The 18,633-nt window shown below is 28.0% G+C and overlaps 2 protein-coding genes across 2 annotated transcripts in view; one reads left to right on the top strand and one right to left on the bottom strand.

The window, feature by feature from the left end:
• Positions 1–13,872, top strand: part of LOC117169392 (trafficking protein particle complex subunit 10) — a 25,469-nt gene extending 11,597 nt beyond the window's left edge. The window contains exons 7-12 of the mRNA XM_033355753.1: positions 282–1,048; positions 4,365–5,028; positions 7,564–8,022; positions 10,495–10,816; positions 13,004–13,147; positions 13,271–13,872. Coding sequence (XP_033211644.1) covers positions 282–1,048; positions 4,365–5,028; positions 7,564–8,022; positions 10,495–10,816; positions 13,004–13,131 — 2,340 coding nt within the window. The 3' untranslated portion in view covers positions 13,132–13,147; positions 13,271–13,872. The remainder of the gene's footprint in view (positions 1–281; positions 1,049–4,364; positions 5,029–7,563; positions 8,023–10,494; positions 10,817–13,003; positions 13,148–13,270) is intronic.
• A 3,445-nt stretch (positions 13,873–17,317) lies between these two features.
• The window catches only part of LOC117169317 (H/ACA ribonucleoprotein complex subunit 3), a 3,156-nt gene continuing 1,840 nt past the window's right edge, over positions 17,318–18,633 (bottom strand). The window contains exons 2-3 of the mRNA XM_033355639.1: positions 17,592–17,634; positions 17,318–17,504 (exon numbers count right to left, since the gene is read on the bottom strand). Coding sequence (XP_033211530.1) covers positions 17,407–17,504; positions 17,592–17,634 — 141 coding nt within the window. The 3' untranslated portion in view covers positions 17,318–17,406. The remainder of the gene's footprint in view (positions 17,505–17,591; positions 17,635–18,633) is intronic.

Below are 18,633 nucleotides of genomic sequence, written 5' to 3'. Positions count from 1 at the left end.
GAGCTCCAAGGAGATTATGTTGAAAAATAAAAAAAAAATTTACCCAAAAAAAATTGTTTTTATACTTCATTCTAAGGACTTATTGAACTACCCTCGTAATATTTTTTGGTTAAAATAAATAAATTTGACATTTTTTATCTGAAATTGTTTTATTCTATTTATAAAAGAGTCTATGTTAAAAAAGTTTCATGATTAAAATGCTGATCCTAGAATGCTAATGGTGAGGGAAAAGCCAGGCGATTTTGAAAATTGACTATATTCTAATTTAAATTAAATTTCAGTTGGAAGAATTGGGCAAATTATGTGGCCTCATGCCTGGCAATGAACCAACTAGCGAACAATTGCACACAGTGGTTTACTTAATTGCTGGAATCGGAGATTCAGAGCCACAGCCAACCGGAAAACCGACACCCATCGACAAATTGAAGGAGGCTCTTTCGTCAAAAGAAGCATTTAAAAGACAGTACCTCGAGCATGCAGAATTGGCTATGGGAACTTACAAACACATCGGACGCATAAGGTCAGCTCGATTAATCGGAAAAGACTTGGCCCACTTTTACAGTGAGCTTGGGGAAAATCAGAAATCCGTAGCCTTTCTCTCTGACGCTTTGCAAACTTACTCGGAAGAGGGCTGGACGCATTTGGCGGCTCGGACACAATTAGAGCTCGCTGAGTGTTACAAGAGAATGGATGATGTTGAAAGGTATACCAAAATATGCGCTGCCATCGCCAGCACCGAGAGTTTACATGTCACTGTCCGCAATACGTACTTCGAGGAGTTGCTGGGATATATGAAGATGCTGTCTGCCCCCGAACCACTGCTCACCAACTTTGCGGACTGTTTTAAAATACTCAGTATGGAAGTTAACGTAACCGACAAAGTGGTCCAGGACTGCGAAGTTAGTATAGAAATCAATGTACAAAGTTTACTACCGAGGGAAGTGAAATGTAGCCTTGCTTCTGTCTCGGTGGAAGAGTTGAAGAAACCCCAGGTGCCTGCGAACAGAAGGAAAGGAAGTAAACTGCCAATAGAGCCACCAATAGAACTGTAAGTTCAATTTAAACTGTTTCTTTGTCAGGCCTCGGACTCACCACACTAGTTACACTATTTTACTATTTTTTTTTTCATTGTTTGAACCACGTATATCCCTTTATGGTCTGTGCCCCCCCCCCATTTTCCATAACCTTCGCTGAATACATTTTTTTCGCGAATTTATTTAGGGGTCATCTCAAAATAAGGTTAGGTGATGGAGGATCTTACTATTTCTTGTGCATTAACAAAGTAATTCAATTTTCAGCCAAGTAGTTGAATTTTCAACGAAAAAAGATGAATTCTCAACAGCAAATGTAATAGTTGATATTTTAACCAAGAGAATATTTTAATTTTAAATTTCAATTAGTTGCATTAAACCAAAAAGGATCAATTTATTTATAAATTTATAGTTGATTTTTTACCCAAGAAAATATTTTCTTTTTGAATTACAATTAGTCGAATTGAACGAAAAAGGACAAGTTTTTATCGAAATAGTTGACTCTTTAACCAAAACCGATTATATTTTAATCAAACAGTAGCAATGTTAAACAAACATATGAGTTTTTTACAAAACAGTTGAATTTTCAATGAAAAATCATGAATTCTCAACAATAAATGTAATAGCTAATATTTTAACCAAGAAAATAGTTTCATTTTAAATGAAAATCAGTTGAATTGAACCAAAAAGGACAAGTTTCTAACTAAATAGTTGAATCCTAAACCAAACCATTAATTTCTACCAAATAATTACAATATTACCCCAAAAATGAGCTTTCTACAAAACTGTCGAACCTCCAACCAGATAGTTTAATTTTCACCTAAAAAGATAAAATTCAAACATTACAAGAATAATGTCTATTAAAGCAAATTAATGTAAAAAAACAATATTTCCGAAAATTTGTTTAATTTTGTACCAGATAGTTAAATTAGTTGAATTTTCAACAAGGCAGTATGAATTTTGTAACAAAACAGTGAATTTCCAACCGACCGGTGAAATCTTCAACAAAATATTTAAATTTCCAGTAAAAAAAATTAATTTCTAACAAAAAAGTTCCAAACATTCTGACACTGAGAAAAAAAGGTTAGATGCAACTTTCAGATATAATTTTAAAACAATTTTGTTATTACCTTGTGTGAGTTGTGTCTTTTTCCACAAATTTAATTAATTTTTTTTATAACTTTTGTCTATTTATTTATTTTGTGGCTTGTGTTGTTTCTCCACAAATTTGATTTTTAATGTTTTTTATGAATTAAACAAAAATTAAGCGTCAAATAAAAAAGTGATTAATAACAAATTTGCAGATCTTTTTTGGTTGCACAATTTTTGTTTATTCATCTTTTTTCGTAAATTGCATAGTTTGACCGCAAAATGAAATTTTTTAATTTTCATTATTTATTCTGCGATCAAAATTTGAATTTTCGATTTTTCAAGAAAATTAAACAAGTTGTTATGATATTCTTGCAGGACTTTCAAAAAGAAAAGTTTTTCTTCCAAAAAAAGTCGCAAGGATAAATTATTCGACTTTCTGAGTACTAAAAGTAGCCGTGCGTAGAATTTTTAATCTTGAAAAAAAATGCGCTAAAAAATTTTTTAAATGCTTTTCGAATTTGTATTTAAAATACCTGGCTAATGAACTTGTTCTTTTTCTTGTACGTTGTAAAAAAGTGTGTCAAAGCTCAATACAATTTGATCATTTTTTCAAAAGTAATAGTTGATATTTCAACAAAAAAGATTTTTATTTAAAAATAAAACTGGATTTAACTAACAAACATTAATTTTTAACAAAATACTTGAGCCCTCAACTAAAACCTGTTAGGTTTCAACGAAACAGTTGCATTTTTAACAACAAAATATGAGTTTCCACCAAAAAAGATGAATTTTCAGCAAAATACATACATTTTTAATCAGAAAGATGAACTTTCAACACTTAAGATTAATTTTCTAACTAAAGACATTAATTGTCAATAAAAGACATACATTTCTAACAAAACAGTTGAATTTTCAACTAAGACGATTAATTTTCTACCAGAAGAGATCAATTTTGCAACATAATAGATACATTTTTAACCAAATAGTTGAATTTTCAGCCAAGAAGATTAGTTTTCTACCAAAATAGACAAGTTTTCAACGCATTACATTAATTTTTAACTAAATAGTTTGGACAATGGATGTGATGTCATTCCAAATTTTATTACATTAATTTTTAGGTTATATTTATTTCGTTTCTACAAATTGTACACTAAATAATTTCTTTTTTAAAACTAAAAAATACAAGTTTTACCCAAAAATGAAGTAGTTAAATTTTCATTCAAGGGAAATAAATTAAATAAAAAAACTAATTTTCTAGAAATCAATTTAATTGTATACCAAATACTTGAAATTTCCACCAAATTGTTAAATTTTCATTAAAAAAGTTCATTTCCAACTAGTAAGTAGAATTTTTATTAAATATTAAAATTTTCAGTTAAAAAATTAATTTTTTAACACAAAAAACAATGAATTTTCAAGTAAAATGATGAATCTTCAACCAAAAAATTGAATTTTCCAAAAAACAGTTCAAATTTCAACCATGAAGTTAAATTTTTAACCTAAAAAGATAAGTTTCCAAAGCAAAATTTATTAGTTTATATTTTAACAAAAAAATAGTTTGACTTAAAATAAAAACCAGTTGGATTTAAACAACAAAAACGATTCTTCAAACAATACCAAACAGTTGAGCCAAAAGTACGATTTTTCTACAAAATAGTTGAATTTTCAACAAAACAGAAGTTACTTTTAAACAAAAAAAAAAAAACAATTTTAATCATACAATTGTATTTTTTATCAAAAAAAGATGAATTCTCAACTAAAAATTTAATATTGGACTTTTTAAACGAAGCGAATGAACTTTTAATAAAAAGTAATTCTATGTTCTTATTGGGTTCCATTAATTTAGTTAACATTCAAGTAGAAAAACACGAAAAAGAGGGTAATAGGGAAAAGATTGTGAAGCCTACGATAAATAAATAGAAATGTTGATAAGTTGAAAAAAGTTATACTAAATTGTTTATTTTTTATACTTTCCAAATATTAGGTTAGAAAATTGGACACTTTGCTTTAAAAAATCAAATACATTTTCCATTGCACACTTTTAAATTCGGACCACACATAAACTTAATACCAACAATTGTTATGATACTATTTTAAGAATATATTTTTTTAATATCTGACATTATTTACCCTGTTTTTTATGTCCGAAGTGAGTCCGAGTCCCACATTCGATTGACCTAATATATTGCATTACATTAATTGTTCGATTTTTATTGATTGGGCAAATTTGAATTTCTCTAGATTATTAAAATGTACTATGGACAGTGCGAAACCAGGTGACGATAGTTTATCGATTTCCATGTGTTCCTACTTTGGCGTGCAGGAAGACCAAAGCCTGTGGCTTGCGAAAGCCGATCCGAAAATTGTAAAAATACCTGTAAGACGATCGAATAGCACGAAGCACAGAAAACCTTCTGTGAACACGAAAGGTGACTTCACGCAAGCTCTCGTCAGCGATGAATTCATCCTGACACCTGGCATCAACACCTTTACGGTAAAAAGACGAGTTGACCAACCAGGCTTTTACAAAATTGGACAATTGTCGCTTGTCGTGGAGCACAAGCTCGATTTTTTTTCTCCTATATTGAATCCTCGATTGTGTTACGAAGTCGCGAAAACGCAGCCATCCGTTTGTCTCAATTGCTCGAGGGATTTGCTAGCGGGTCTTGTTCAAGATATCGAGTTGGTTATTTCGAGTGGCAGTGTCAGGATAACTGAGAATGACAAATTGAAACTCAGAACTTCTAGAGGTTTTACGTTACGGGTGAAGGATAATGGAAGCACTGGACTTAAAGAGTATGATATTTTTTTGCCTGCCTGTGATCCTTTTCAAGTGACGAAGATTCCTTTGAAAGTTTTCGCAGATCTTCCACCGAAAAAAGATGCTTCATCGATGGAACACAAAGTATGAGTGTGGTGAATTGATTCTAGATATAGGGATCATCCATAAACTACGTTAACAATTTTTGGCAATTTTTCACCCTCATTGACAAGCGTTGATTTGGTTATACCCCTCCCCACAGAACGTAACATAGTCGTTAGTTAAAACCCGATTTTACGTTCATACTGATTTTTTTGTGTTTATTATTATTAATAATTAAAGTAACAAATTAATTTTCAGACTAAGTGTTGAAATGTGCCTAATTGAATTTTATGTAACAGTTAATCCTGGTAGTATTGAATTTTTAAATTAAGAAAGTTAAATTTTTAACTAAAAATAGAATAGTTAAACTTTCAATTGAAAACAATTTTAATTATATTAAAAAAATAATTACACACCAAATAGATGATTTTCAAATCATCAATTTAAATAGACGAATTTTCTATACAAAACAGTTGATTTATCAAATAAAAAATATGAATTTTTGATAAAAAAGCTTTATTTTATACCAAAAAAGACGAATTTCCAAGAAAGAACAAGAACTCTGAATCTGAAAGATGAATTTTCAACTAAACTAGATTAATTTTTAACAAAAAAGAAAACGAATCTTTAAGAAAATAGTTCAGTTTTCACAAAAAGTTTAATTTTTACTTTAAAAAGAACTATTTTAGACCACTAATTGAAAAGGTAAATTTTTAATTACCAAAGTAATCTTTCAACAACAAAAAAATAATTCTTATCACAACAGTTCAATTTCCAACCAATAAGATGAATTTTTAACTAAAATTTTTGAATCGTCAACCAAAAATGATTTTTTAAGAAAGTAGTTCAACTTTAAAACCTAATTGTTAAATTTTTAACAAAAAACATTCATTTTATACCGAAAACAGCGAAATTTCTAACAAAAGTCAAGAATTCTCAACCAAAAAGGTGAATTTTCAACTGAAAAAGATAAGTTTTGAAACAAAAAGATTAATTTAGTTCCAAATAGACGAATTTTCAATAAAATTCAAGAGTTCGCGATCAAAAGTTAAATTTTTAAGAAAGGAAGAAAGATTCTTTTTTTAATTTTCAAGAAAATAATTTAACTTTAAAACCTAGTTGTTAAATTTTTAAACAAAAAGATTAATTTTCTGCCGAAAAAAACGAATTTCTAACAAAAGTCAAGAATTCTCAACCAAAAAGGTTAATTTTGAACTGAAAAAGATAATTTTTAAACAAAAAGATTAATTTTTTACCTAAAAAACGGATTCCTAACAAAATTCAAGAATTCTCAACCAAAAAGGTGAATTTCTAACTGGAAAAGATTAGTTTTTAAACAAAAATATCAATTTAGTTCCAAATCAACGAATTTTCAATAAATTCAAGAATTCCTGATCAAAAGTTGAATTTTTAAGAAAGAAAGATTTTTTTTTAATTTTCAAGAAAATAATTTAACTTTAAAACCGGGTAGTTAAATTTTTAAACAAAAAGATTAATTTTCTATCGAAAAAAAACGAATTTCTAACAAAAGTCAAGAATTCTCAACCAAAAAGTTCAGTTTTTAACTAAAAAAGATTAATTTACTACCGAAAAAGGCGAATTTTCAATAAAATCAAAAAATCTCAACCTAAAAGTTGAGTTTTTAAGAAAGAAAGAAAAATTCATTTTTTTAATTTTTAAGAAAGTAGTTCAACTTTAAAACCTAGTTGTCACATGTTTAATGAAAAAGATAAATTTTTAAAGAAAAAGATTATTTTTCTACAAAAAACCCAATAATTTCTAAAACAATTAAAGAATTCTTAACCAAAAGGTTAAATTTTCAAATAAAAAAGATGATTTTTTTAAACAAAAAAATTAATTTTCTTCCAAAAAAAGATGATTTTTTAATAAAATTCAAGAATTCTCAACTAAAAAATTAAATTTTTTACTAAAAAAGATGCATTTTTAGATAAAAATATTAATTTACTACCAAAAAAGACAAATTTGTAATAAAAATAAAAAATTCTCAACTAGAAACTTAAATTATCATTTAAAAACATAAATTTTTAAACAAGAAGATTAATTTTCTACCAAAAACATTTCTCATTTACACGCAGAGAAATTTCGGGAGATTAATTCACGGCACAACTCTTCGATTTTATCGCGCTTCGGCACGAGCACTAAGAACTCGGAATCCTTGCTTTTAAAGCATAGTTATTGAAGTTTAAGCCATTAGGCCACGCTCCTTTGTTCTCAGGTCTCGAATTCTATGCTTTTAGATCATATAGTCCGAGAATTTAAAGCACGTTAAAACTGTAGCTCTAAAATCGCGCGCTTCCGTGAACTAATCTTTTGAAATACTTATAGAACAAAAAATTCTCTAAATTATAAAAGGTACGTGTAACGTTACTTTGACAGCCCCCCCCCCCCCTCCTGTCCGTTACCAAACGTTGGTTTTGTGAGATCCTGTCCGTTACCAAACGTTGGTTTTGTGAGATCCTGTCCCTCTTGGTAACGTGGTAACGTAGATTATGGACGATTCCATACCTCATACTGGACAATGCTTCTGGTTCTAAATTTGTAATTGAAAAATTACAGTTGAGTATCCAGTGTCCCTGGGAGGCTGAAGAGAATATACCGCTTACATTCGCACCGCCTCTGATGTCAGTGATGAAGCTTCACACTGCAAAGGAACGAAAATACCTTCAAATACAAGTGACAGGTTTGAGTAGTCAGCTTCTCCAACTCACGGATCCTCAGTTGACGAGTAATTCGTCGGTGGATGTTCATTTTAAAAGTCTGAATCCCGTTGCTGGTCAAAAATTAGTTATAGGAAACGAGATGAACGTCTCCTTTATGTGGGAGCTTGAAATTGGAAAGGATGAAAAATCTGGAGTGCCTATCAAAACGGATTTCCGAGTCAAATATATTGCAACGAACCGTACAGAAGAAAATGACGATACTTGTGGCGATGATCCGTTGCATATACACGATTTGCAAAAGCTTGAGGAGGAGAGCAACGTCTACAGGTGCAACTTTGATGTGATTGACTATGTGGTATGTGAAGCAATTAAAAATATTTACATGTCTTCTTTCATTATTACGTATATGTTTAGTTTCAAGTACATGCCTTGTTTCATGTTTGGAAATTTACCTGTTTATTATGAGTTTCTTTGAGAATAACGAGGGGTTGATCACTTTTGAAGTCGGGTGTACAGTGTACAAGCCTTCGTGACATATTTGTTTAATATTCTGATATTTTTAAAAATCTTTTAACATTTTTAAGTCTTTCTTAATACTTTTCGATTTTTTTAAATCCTTGAATAATATTTTGAAATCTTTTAAAATATTTTGAATTTTTTTTAATCTTCGCAAAATCTTTGAAATATTTATGGAAGCTTTTTCAATGGGTTTTAAATCTTTAAAATGTTTTTTTTAACTTTTATAACCTTTGAAATCTTTTTTAAGTATTTGAGAAATCTTTGCGAAATCGTAGAGAATTCTCTGAAATCATCGAAATTTCTTTTAAGAAGGAGGTGAAATCTTTAAAATATTTGTTCAATCTTTAGAAATCTTCGTAAAATCATCGAAACCTTTAATAATATTTGCGAAATCTTTTGAAAATTTTTTAATCTTTGTTAGGTCTTTAGAAACTTTTGAAATGCAATATTTGCATAATATTCTGAAAATTTTTTAATCTTTGTGCAATATTTTAAAAAGGTTTTAAAATATATAAAATCCCTCTGAAATCCTTTGAAATATTTGTGAACTCTGAAATCTCTGTTAAATCTTTTGAAACCTTGAAGATATTTGTGTAATATTCCGAAATTTTTAAATCTTTGAAATATTTATTAAATCTTTTATAACCTTTGAAATTTTTGTTAGATATTTGAGAAATCTTTGTGGAAACTTGGAGAAATCTCCGAAGCCTTCTTAAAATCTTCTAAAAAGTTTTTTGTTTGACAAGTTTTTGAAAGTTTTTAAATCATCAAGTCTTTCAAAATTGTTGGAATATAGAAATATTTGTATAATATTTTGAATTTTTTTAATAATTGTGAAATATTTTAAAAAGGTTTTGAAATCTTTAAAATCGTTGTGAAATATCTTACATTTTTAAGAATTTCGTTGAAATCCTTTTGAAATGGTTCGAAATATTTGTGAGCTCTTGGATATCTGTGTTAAATCTTTTGAAACCTTTAAGATATTTATATAATATTCCGAAATGTTATGAAATTTTTTTAAATGTTTGAAATATTTATGGAATATTTTGAAAGGGTTTTTAAATCTTTGTGAAATCATTGAAATGTTTGATAAACTTTTAGAAATCTTTGTAAATTTTTTTTAAAAGGTTTGGAAAATTTTGAAATATATTTTAAGTCGTTTAAAATTTCAAAAATATTAAAAATATTTGTATAATATTCTGAAATTTTTTTAAATCGTTAAAATCATTGTGAAATATTTTTGATTTTTCAGAATTACCTTGAAATCCTTTAATATTGTTTGAATTATTTGTGAACTCTTTGAACTCGTTGTTAAATCTTTTGAAACCTTTGAGATATTTTCATAATGTTCCGAATTTGTTATAAATATTTTGTAAATATGTTTTAATCTTTTGAAATATTTGTAAAAATATTTGTAATAAGAAATTTGTCGAAATCCTTTAAAATCGTTTGAAATCTTGATGAAAGGATTGAAATATGTACAAATTTTTAGAAATGTTTGTGAAATATTTTGAAGAGGTTTCAGGAAATTTTTTAAACTTAGAAATCTTTAAAATATTTATATAAAATCCTGAATTTTTTGGAGATTTGGTTTATGAAAGTTTTTGAAAATGGTTTAAAAATATTTAAATCTTTAAAATACTTGTATAATGTTCTAAACTTTTTTGAAATATTTGTTAAATCTTGGAATCTTTTGAATAATTTATGAATTTTGTTGAAATCATTTGAAATTCTTTGATATCTGTTAAGTCATGAAATCTTCATGGAATTATTGAAATCTTTTGAACATTTTGAAATATTTGAAATGTAATGTAATGTATTTTGAATGTTTTAAGATCTTTTAATTTTTTATGAAATCTTTAAACACTTTAAAAATTTTGTTGAAATCTTTGAAATCTCTGATAATCTTTTGACATTTTTTTGAAATCTTTTGACAAGGATTTAAAATTATTTAAAACTTTGTGGAGTCTTTTGAAATGTTCAAAATAATTGTATAATATGCTGAAATCTTTTGAAATTTCTGTTGAATAAATTAAAGTTAAATTTTTGTGAAATCTTTCGTAAATCGTTGAAATCTTTAAACTTAAAAAATAATACAATTTATTTGTGAAATTTTTTGAAGTCTTTAGAAATTTGGGGTACATTTAAAAATTGAGTGGTCAACCCCTCGTAGAATAAGTTATTTGGCCAATTTCGTTTCTGAAGCACGACATAAGTGAGTTATTTTTTGTTGTTGTGCAAACTGTGTTAGACAAGAGTCTAGTAAGTTTTTTTTATTTGTGTCTAGTTTCTAACGAGCATTTTTCAGACGTTGTTTACAGTGTCGTCTAAAATTGAAGCCAGCGGAGGCGGAGGAGATTTCTGCCGCGCAGGCAGCATGTGCCATCTTTATCTCACAGTAACACGCATGTTATCCAGTTCCAATCCAACTCCTTCACCTCAACTTATGTACGAAGTTTTGGCTGATCAAGCTATGTGGGCTGTGTGTGGAAGAACTGCAGGCATTGTGTCGCTGGAGACTCTCGAGAAACAGAGCGTGACTTTAGATGTGATGCCTTTAACAAGTGGTTACTTGCCCCTTCCAGTTGTTAGATTGTCGCGATATATTCCGGCGGCGGAGTCCAAAAATGGTACGTTTGCTCACTTTCTAGCTACCCTTCTACTTCCTATCTCGAAGAAATTATTCCTAGAACAGGGTGTCTACCCTGCCTGGAAAATCTGGAATTGTCAGGGCATTTTTTTTATCAGAGAATTTTTTCGAGAGCGTGCTTAATTAAAAAAAATTGAAATATTTAATTGAACAAAAATTATTCTTCATTTGTAAAAGTATAGCTTTATATCACTGTATTGAACTATTTGGTTGAAAAATTTTTTTTTTTGTTTTACTTGAAATCAATTTTTTTTACTGAAAATTCGACTATTCTGCTTTGGTTGAAAACTTATCGATTTTAGTGATTTTTTATTAAAAATTTAAATCTTCTTTGGTTGAAATATCAACTTATGTATTTTTGGTTCTGAATTCATCTTTTTTGAAATAAAGATTTAATTACTTGGCTTAGAGTTACTCTTTTGTTAAAAATTAATTTTTGGTTGTTAAAGATTCACTATTAATTACTTATTTTGGTGAAAATTCGTTTTTTGTTTAGCTGAAAATTAATTTTTTCACTGAAAATGTAACTATTCTAGTTTGAAACTTGAACTATTTTGTTGAATAATTTTTGTTGTTGAAAATTCATTTTTTTACTGAAAATATAACTATTCAATATTTAGTTGAAAAATTATGTTTTTTTTTTGTTGTTGAAAATTCTGACTTTTTTGGTAGAAATTAATCTTCTGGACTGAAATATAATTTTTTCACTGAAAATTGAAATATTCCAGTTGCAAATGGAACTATTTTGTTGACTATTTTTTTGTTATTAAAATTTTATTTTTTACTGAAAATATAACTATTCAATATTTAGTTGAATAATTATCTTTTTTACTTGAAAAATTTGACTTTTTTGGTAGAAATTAATCTTCTGGACTGATAGTTATTCTTTTTGCTGGAAATTTATTGATTCTATTTAAAGACTCATCATTTTAGTTGAAAGTGTATATTTCTGGTTTCAAATTCAAATATTTAAGTTGAAGATACATCATTTTAGTTAAAAATTATATTTTTTCTTGACAATTTATATTTTTAATTTAAAATTCAAGTTTTTTTGATAAAATTCGGATTCTTTGGTAAAAAGGAATCTCCTATTCCATTTTTGGTTAAAACTATATCTGCTTTATAGTTTAAAATTCAACTATTTGATTGAAAATTGTTGTTTTGTATTTGATAATGCAAATATTTCGTTGAAAATTCATTTATTTTTTTGAAAAATTGTCTTTGTTGTAGAAAATTAATGTTTTTGGATAAAAATAAGACTACTTAGATCAAAATTTAACTCTTTTCTCAAAAAGATATCTTTTTATTTTAAATCCATATATTCCAGATGAAAATTCATAATTTTAGTTGGAAATTCATTAGTTTGTTTGAAAATTCAACTATTTAGTTGAAAATTTAACTTTTTTGTTAAAAATTCATATATTTCTTTGAAAAATCGTTTTTCTTAGTAGAAAATTATTCTTCCTGTTTGAAAATTCATTTTTTTTTTGCTTAAAGATTCAAGTATTGAAATTAAATGTTAATCATTTTAGTAATTAATCCATCTTTTTGGTTTGAAAAAAACTACTTAGTTAAAAGTTAAATTGAATTTGATTTGAAAATAAATCTGTTTCTTTATTCTTTGAAAATTAATTTTTTTAACTGAAAATTCAACTATTTCATTTTTGGTTAAAAACTGATCTTTTTCAGTTTAAAATTCAGCTATTCGTTTAAAAATAGATATTTATCAGTTAAAAGTTCAACTGTTTGATTTAGAATTAATGTATTCTTCTAAAAATCGTCTTTTTGGCAGAAAATTAATCTGGATTTTAAGTATAAGCAGATAAATTGCAAATTTGTTTGAGTTATTATTGCAATTCATGGACATTAGAGACAAATTCAAGAAATTATTCATTATGTTATTAAATATTATTTATTTCATTAATCTATCGTGCTCAAATATTTAAGAAAATCTTCTAACATTAATAAAATTCCTAGAAACTAAAAAAAAAACATAATAAACTCGCGAAAAATTATACATGGAACTTGAGATACCTGGATTTGCCAGGGAATTTTTTTCCAGGATTTGAGTAGACCCCCCTGTAAGTGTAGTTGGACCTGAAAAAGTGCAGCTTCAAGAGTATCAATTTATATTAAAAAAGTTGAATCACTATTACTTTGTTTACAGAAAATGCTCGTAAAAGTGAAATAGCATCCGGACCGAGACTTGAACCTTTTAGTCCAGGACAGGTTTACAATGCAAGTAAGGCTCAGCAGGTTCATGTGTTGCCAGCAGCACCATCAGAAGCCACTTGATCAGCTGAGGAATTCGGTAATTTCTAAATTCTAGAGGTGTCTTTGAAAAGGCGAAATTAATGAAGCTTTCGTGCAACTTTGTAAGTACTCGTTCAACTGTAAATTTAAAAGATTGAATTTATTATTTTTTTTTTTTAAGCAAAAGAAGAAACTAATTTGCCTTTGAGAAGATAGGAGTACTCTGCCATTAAATATCTAGTACTGTTGTGACAATACAAACGTTGGGGAGGAGAAAGTGAGTGATTTTGTGGATGGCTTGAAAAGCTTCGATTACAGTTGTACATCACATTCATTGATTCAGTTCCTTGCCGGAAAGAGAGTTTTAATATAAATGTCTGCGATTGAGGTCGGAGAACTCTCAAATAATTGTCATCCATTTAGGTAGTTTATTTATCAGGGATAATCGATTCCATTAACATTTTTTATAAAGTTCAGGTGTATCATAGAGTAAGCCTATTTATTTGTCCAGATCGAACTGTGTACTTATATAAATAACGATCATTCTGTATACAATTATATACTCATTATTCGCACTTGTTACATTTATACAAGTTGCACGTTGTAAATTATGTGACATGGATAAATGGAAAGTTGTTAAAGCGTTTCATAAATATGATGGTTTTGAGTTTTTTTTAGTTTTAATAGCTGGAAATGACGAGGATACTTTTATTCTGTTGCCGCGTTCGATATTCATATTAAGGGCATGCTCTTCGGTGACCACGTGACCAAACTAGTCCCCGGTTATGAGCATTTTTTGGTGTTCACTGTGTCCACACGGATTGAGATATCGTGTTTAAAATTTGACAGGTTAAATAAAAGGCACTAAAGAACGTTTGTATACATCAATAAGTTCATAATATTAAAGAAAGTTTATTTATAAATTGATGAAATAGGATATTACCATTCGAGTTATAGCACTTTGCAGATAATGTTTGGTTTGATGCATTTCAGATTTTCTGACTCGCGTGTATTGAGCACTGACACAAATTTTGGACTAAATCGTCTAAACCTAAACAAAATTAATATAAGCAATAAAATTTGCACATCCGTTTGCAAATAAAAAATTAGCATCTGCGCACACGTAATCTATCATTATTTTTGGAGCATTTTTAGCGATTTCTAGCGGAGAAAAAAAAACTTTGAACGTCGATAAAGTCGAGATCACGTGACTATGTTCGAAGAAAGTTTTCTAGTAAAATACTACAGGAATAGGAAATAAACTTTTAACGTCGATAAAGTAGATGCCTCGATTTGAAAAAGTCGAGGAACATCTTAGAATGTGATACTCGAAACCCGTCAAGTCCCATCTTGAGAAATGTGCATCTTCAGAAAATAATTAAAATTTTCTAATGGTTATAATCTTGTAGATTTTTTGTACTGGTCTGAAACAATTCTAAGAATAAAAATGAAATCTCGCCCGGGGGCGAAAGACAAGGCGAGTCCGACGCTGAGCCCCGCTGGTTGGTTCACTGCCAACAACACTTATCAGCTGATCGATTCAACGTCAAGAATTATGGAAGTTGGTTTGAAAACTCCGATGAGTAAATTTTAGCACATTGCTGGTGTTGCTATGTTTCCAATTTCAAATTTATCTTTTATTTTTAGGACTAAAAAAATGAAAATAATTTTACACAAAAATTTCATGAACGAATTTAGTCACTTAATCTTGACTTTATCGACGTTCAAAGTTTCTTTTTTTCTCCGCTAGAAATCGCTAAAAATGCCGAAAAAATAATGACAGGTTACGTGGTTGCAGATACTTATTTGTTGATTTGCAACGAATGTGCAAATTTTATTGCTTCTATTAATTTTTTTCAAGGTTTAGACGATTAAGTATAAAATTGGTGTCAGTGTTCAATATGAGCGAATCAAAAAATCTAAAATGCATCAAACTAAAAATGATCTGCAAAGTGCTATAACTCGAATGATAATATCCTATTTCATCAATTTATAAATAAACTTTCTATAAAATTGCCAATATATTAATGTATACAAACGTTCTTTAGTGCTTTTTATTTCATCTGTCAAAGTTTAAACACGATATCTCAATCCGTGTGGACACAGTGAACACAAAAAAAGTTCATAACCGGGGACTAGTTTGGTCACGTGGTCAGCGAAGAGCATGCCCTTAAATCTCTATAAATAATTTTTCTGCTGACAATGAGTATACGGCATTCAATAATTACACACAATATTAGCTACATCTGTTCAGGATTATTATAAATGTTTTTCAAGATGCCATTTTATATCATTTATCTTTAGGTCATGTCTAAGGTTACCGAAATTTTGTAAGTGTAGACGAAATATTTTCGGTGCTCCTTGGCACTTTGTTATTCTCAATACCGAGTCTATTTCATATAAAAATCTAAAGAAATGTAGATTGAATTCGTTCCTTGAACTGTTTGGATTAATATTAAATCCAAAAATTAATTCACGTCTTTCCTCGCAATACGCGAATGTACATATTTCGTGGTGTATATTTGGAAGATGTTTTTAGTTTATTAATTAGGTTAATTAATTTTTTGCATATTATGACAAAAATTTCAGCATCAGAAATAACGAATTATGTTGAATATACCAACAGAATTTATGTAAATAACGTCAAATTATAATATATAGATTTTTTCTTAGATTTCTTCTTGACTTCCAGTGAATTTGAGAGAAATTAAGATTAATTAGAAATAAATCATTTATATCCAAAGGTTAGAGTTAGAAAATCCAGGGTGTCTACCCAACCTGTAATGCCTGGAAAAAGTGGAATTGTCAGGGAATTTTTATATAGCTGGAAAAACCAGAAAATTTCAGATTTTTTTTCGAGGGCGCTTTAAATTATTTTTTTTTTTAACTGAAAATGCAACTGCTATTCCAGTTGAATATTCCATCATTTTAGTTTAAAATTCATCTCTTTGATTGAAGATTAATTTTTTAACTAAAATTTTTACTTCATTTTTTGGTTGAAAAATTATATTTTTTAATTGTAAATTAGCCTTTTTTGGTAGGAATTAATCATGCTTGTTGAAAACTTTATTATATTAGTTAAAATTCATCTTCTTGGTTTAAAATTCAACTTTTCTAGTTGAAGATTCATCATTTTAGTTGCAAATTCATCACTTTGTTTGAAAATGCAACTATTTTGTAGAAAAATTATTTTTTTAAGCTGAAAATGTAATTTCTATTCCAATCGAACATTCCTTCAGTTTAGTTGAAAATTCATCTGTTTGGTCGAACAATAATTTTTTAAACTAACAAATGAATAGTTAAAACATTAATGCTCAAACAAAGAGAGTAATTTTTAACTAAAATGATGGAACATTCACCTGGAATAGTAGTTACATTTTCAGTTAAAAACATGATTTTAAAACTTGAAAAATCTTTTTTGGTAGAAATTAATCTTTTTGGTTAGAAATTCAACTATTAAAGTTGACGATTTACCCCTTTAGTTCACAAGTCATCAGTTTGGTTGAAAATGAATTTTGTAAACTGAAAATTCAACTATTTTGTTTAATTTTTTGATTGAAATTCAACTTTTTGTTTAAAAATGCAATATTTTTACTTGAAAAGTAAAAAAAATTTAAGTGATTTAAATTTAATTCATTATATTACTCACATTAATTTTACTTGAATATGTACTGAATTTAAGCAAAAGATCAAATAAAATTTTGACTCATTTTCGAAATTCATGTATTTTAGAGACAAATTCAAGAAATTATTAATTATGTTTTGAGTATTATTTAAGTAATGGATGGTACTAATATATTTAAGAATATCTTGTTATATAATTTGCCAAAGCTTTCTAAATTAAATATATTAATTAAATCCCTAGAAAGTGAAAAAACATTTATAATAAACTCGCGAAACTGTATACATATTCCGAGTTGATTGTTAAAAAAATGCGAAATATTTTAATGGCTTCGTACTATGAAAAATTATACCGGGAAAAACCTTTAGTTGCCAGGGGATTTTTTCCAGGATTTGAGTAGGCACCCTGAAATCAATTCATTTGTAGATTATGCATGTGGATTTTTATGTCTAGTAATATAAATTGTAACATTTCTGAAGTCTGTTGAAACAAATGTATCCTTTTTTTTAGATTATGCAATAAAATGTTTATATCTTTTAAATATTCACTTTTAAAGAATTATCCATTGAAAGGAAAATTGGTGCTTGGAGATAAAAAAAATTCTCATTTGTAATTTAAAATAATGTCTATTTCATCTTAAATGTAGATTTGTACAAACTAATGCGAGTCATAAAGTATAATCGCGAATAAAAAGTTTAATAAGATGGCAATGGTTTCTGGGTTAGAAGCAATCCAAATCGCCTCTTTAAAGTGATGCGTTCCCTCGAGTATTTATCTTCCGGGGAAAATCGAGCTACAAGAATAAATGGAAATATTGGGTATATTCATAACTAAGTATTTTGCACATTTGGGAAACAACAATTTAAGAATATTAAATTACCTGGATGAGCTGAGAGTGTTGGTCGTCCAACGGGATCTACTTTCTGAAAAAAAATGTTTATATTGAAAAACACCCATAACTGCAAGGTAGAAATAAGAAAATATATTTTGATCAATAAAGCCAATGAGTTTTCATGAAATTGAACTTTTTTTTTATACATTTTTTATCTTCTTTCCAGGTTTATAATCATTTACAAATAATCCCTTTCATTGAGGAAAATCTTAGGAAACCTTATGCGAATTGAGAAACATTTATACTTTTTAATAGTCTTTACGTTTTTCTGTTTAATTAACGTTTTTTACCGAAAATTTACGTGTTTAAACCAAAAATATAAGATTTTGCACGTTTAAAACTTTTGAAAAATTTGGGTTACGTAGGCGTTTTTAATCAATAATTGGTATTTTCAAATAAAAATCATTCTGATTTGATTTAGAATCTGTTAACAATTTTGAATTATGTTCGGGTGTTTCCTAAGAAAATTATATTTTTCATTTGAAAACATTATATTTCAAAGAAGATTTACAACTTTTTAACTAGTTTTGGTTATGTTGGCATTTTACATATATATAGATTTCAAATACTTTAAAAATTTGTTAACAGTTTCAGGCTATAATCGTTTTTCACATGAAATTTGAGATTGAAAAAAATCATTAGATTTTAAAAGTTTATAATTCTAAACCATGTTCTGTTATGTTTAGTGGTTTTCGTTGATTAATTAATATAAATATTAATTAGAGCTTCTATCGGAAATTACGAGTATTTTTATTTAAAAAATCATTAGGTTTGCAAAAATGAACAATTTTTTTTTATTTTAAGGTTCCTTGGCGTTTTACAACGAAAAATTGTATTTTAAAACACATTTTCAAAATGATTTGAACAAGATTTAAAATCTTTGAGCAATTTTGGATTATGTTGGTGTTTTTTGTCAGAAATTGGTACTTAATTATTATTATTATTATTATTATTACACCATTAAGCCATTTCCCTTTCGGGGTAGGCGTGACTCACTCGGCAGGGGAAAGGAGTAGGGTGTGGATGGGAT

Source organism: Belonocnema kinseyi, chromosome 3, assembly GCF_010883055.1.
Source record: "Belonocnema kinseyi isolate 2016_QV_RU_SX_M_011 chromosome 3, B_treatae_v1, whole genome shotgun sequence".
Lineage (NCBI taxonomy): Eukaryota > Metazoa > Arthropoda > Insecta > Hymenoptera > Cynipidae > Belonocnema > Belonocnema kinseyi.
Note: the sequence above shows the minus strand (reverse complement) of the source record. Positions and strands in the feature narration are given on the sequence as shown.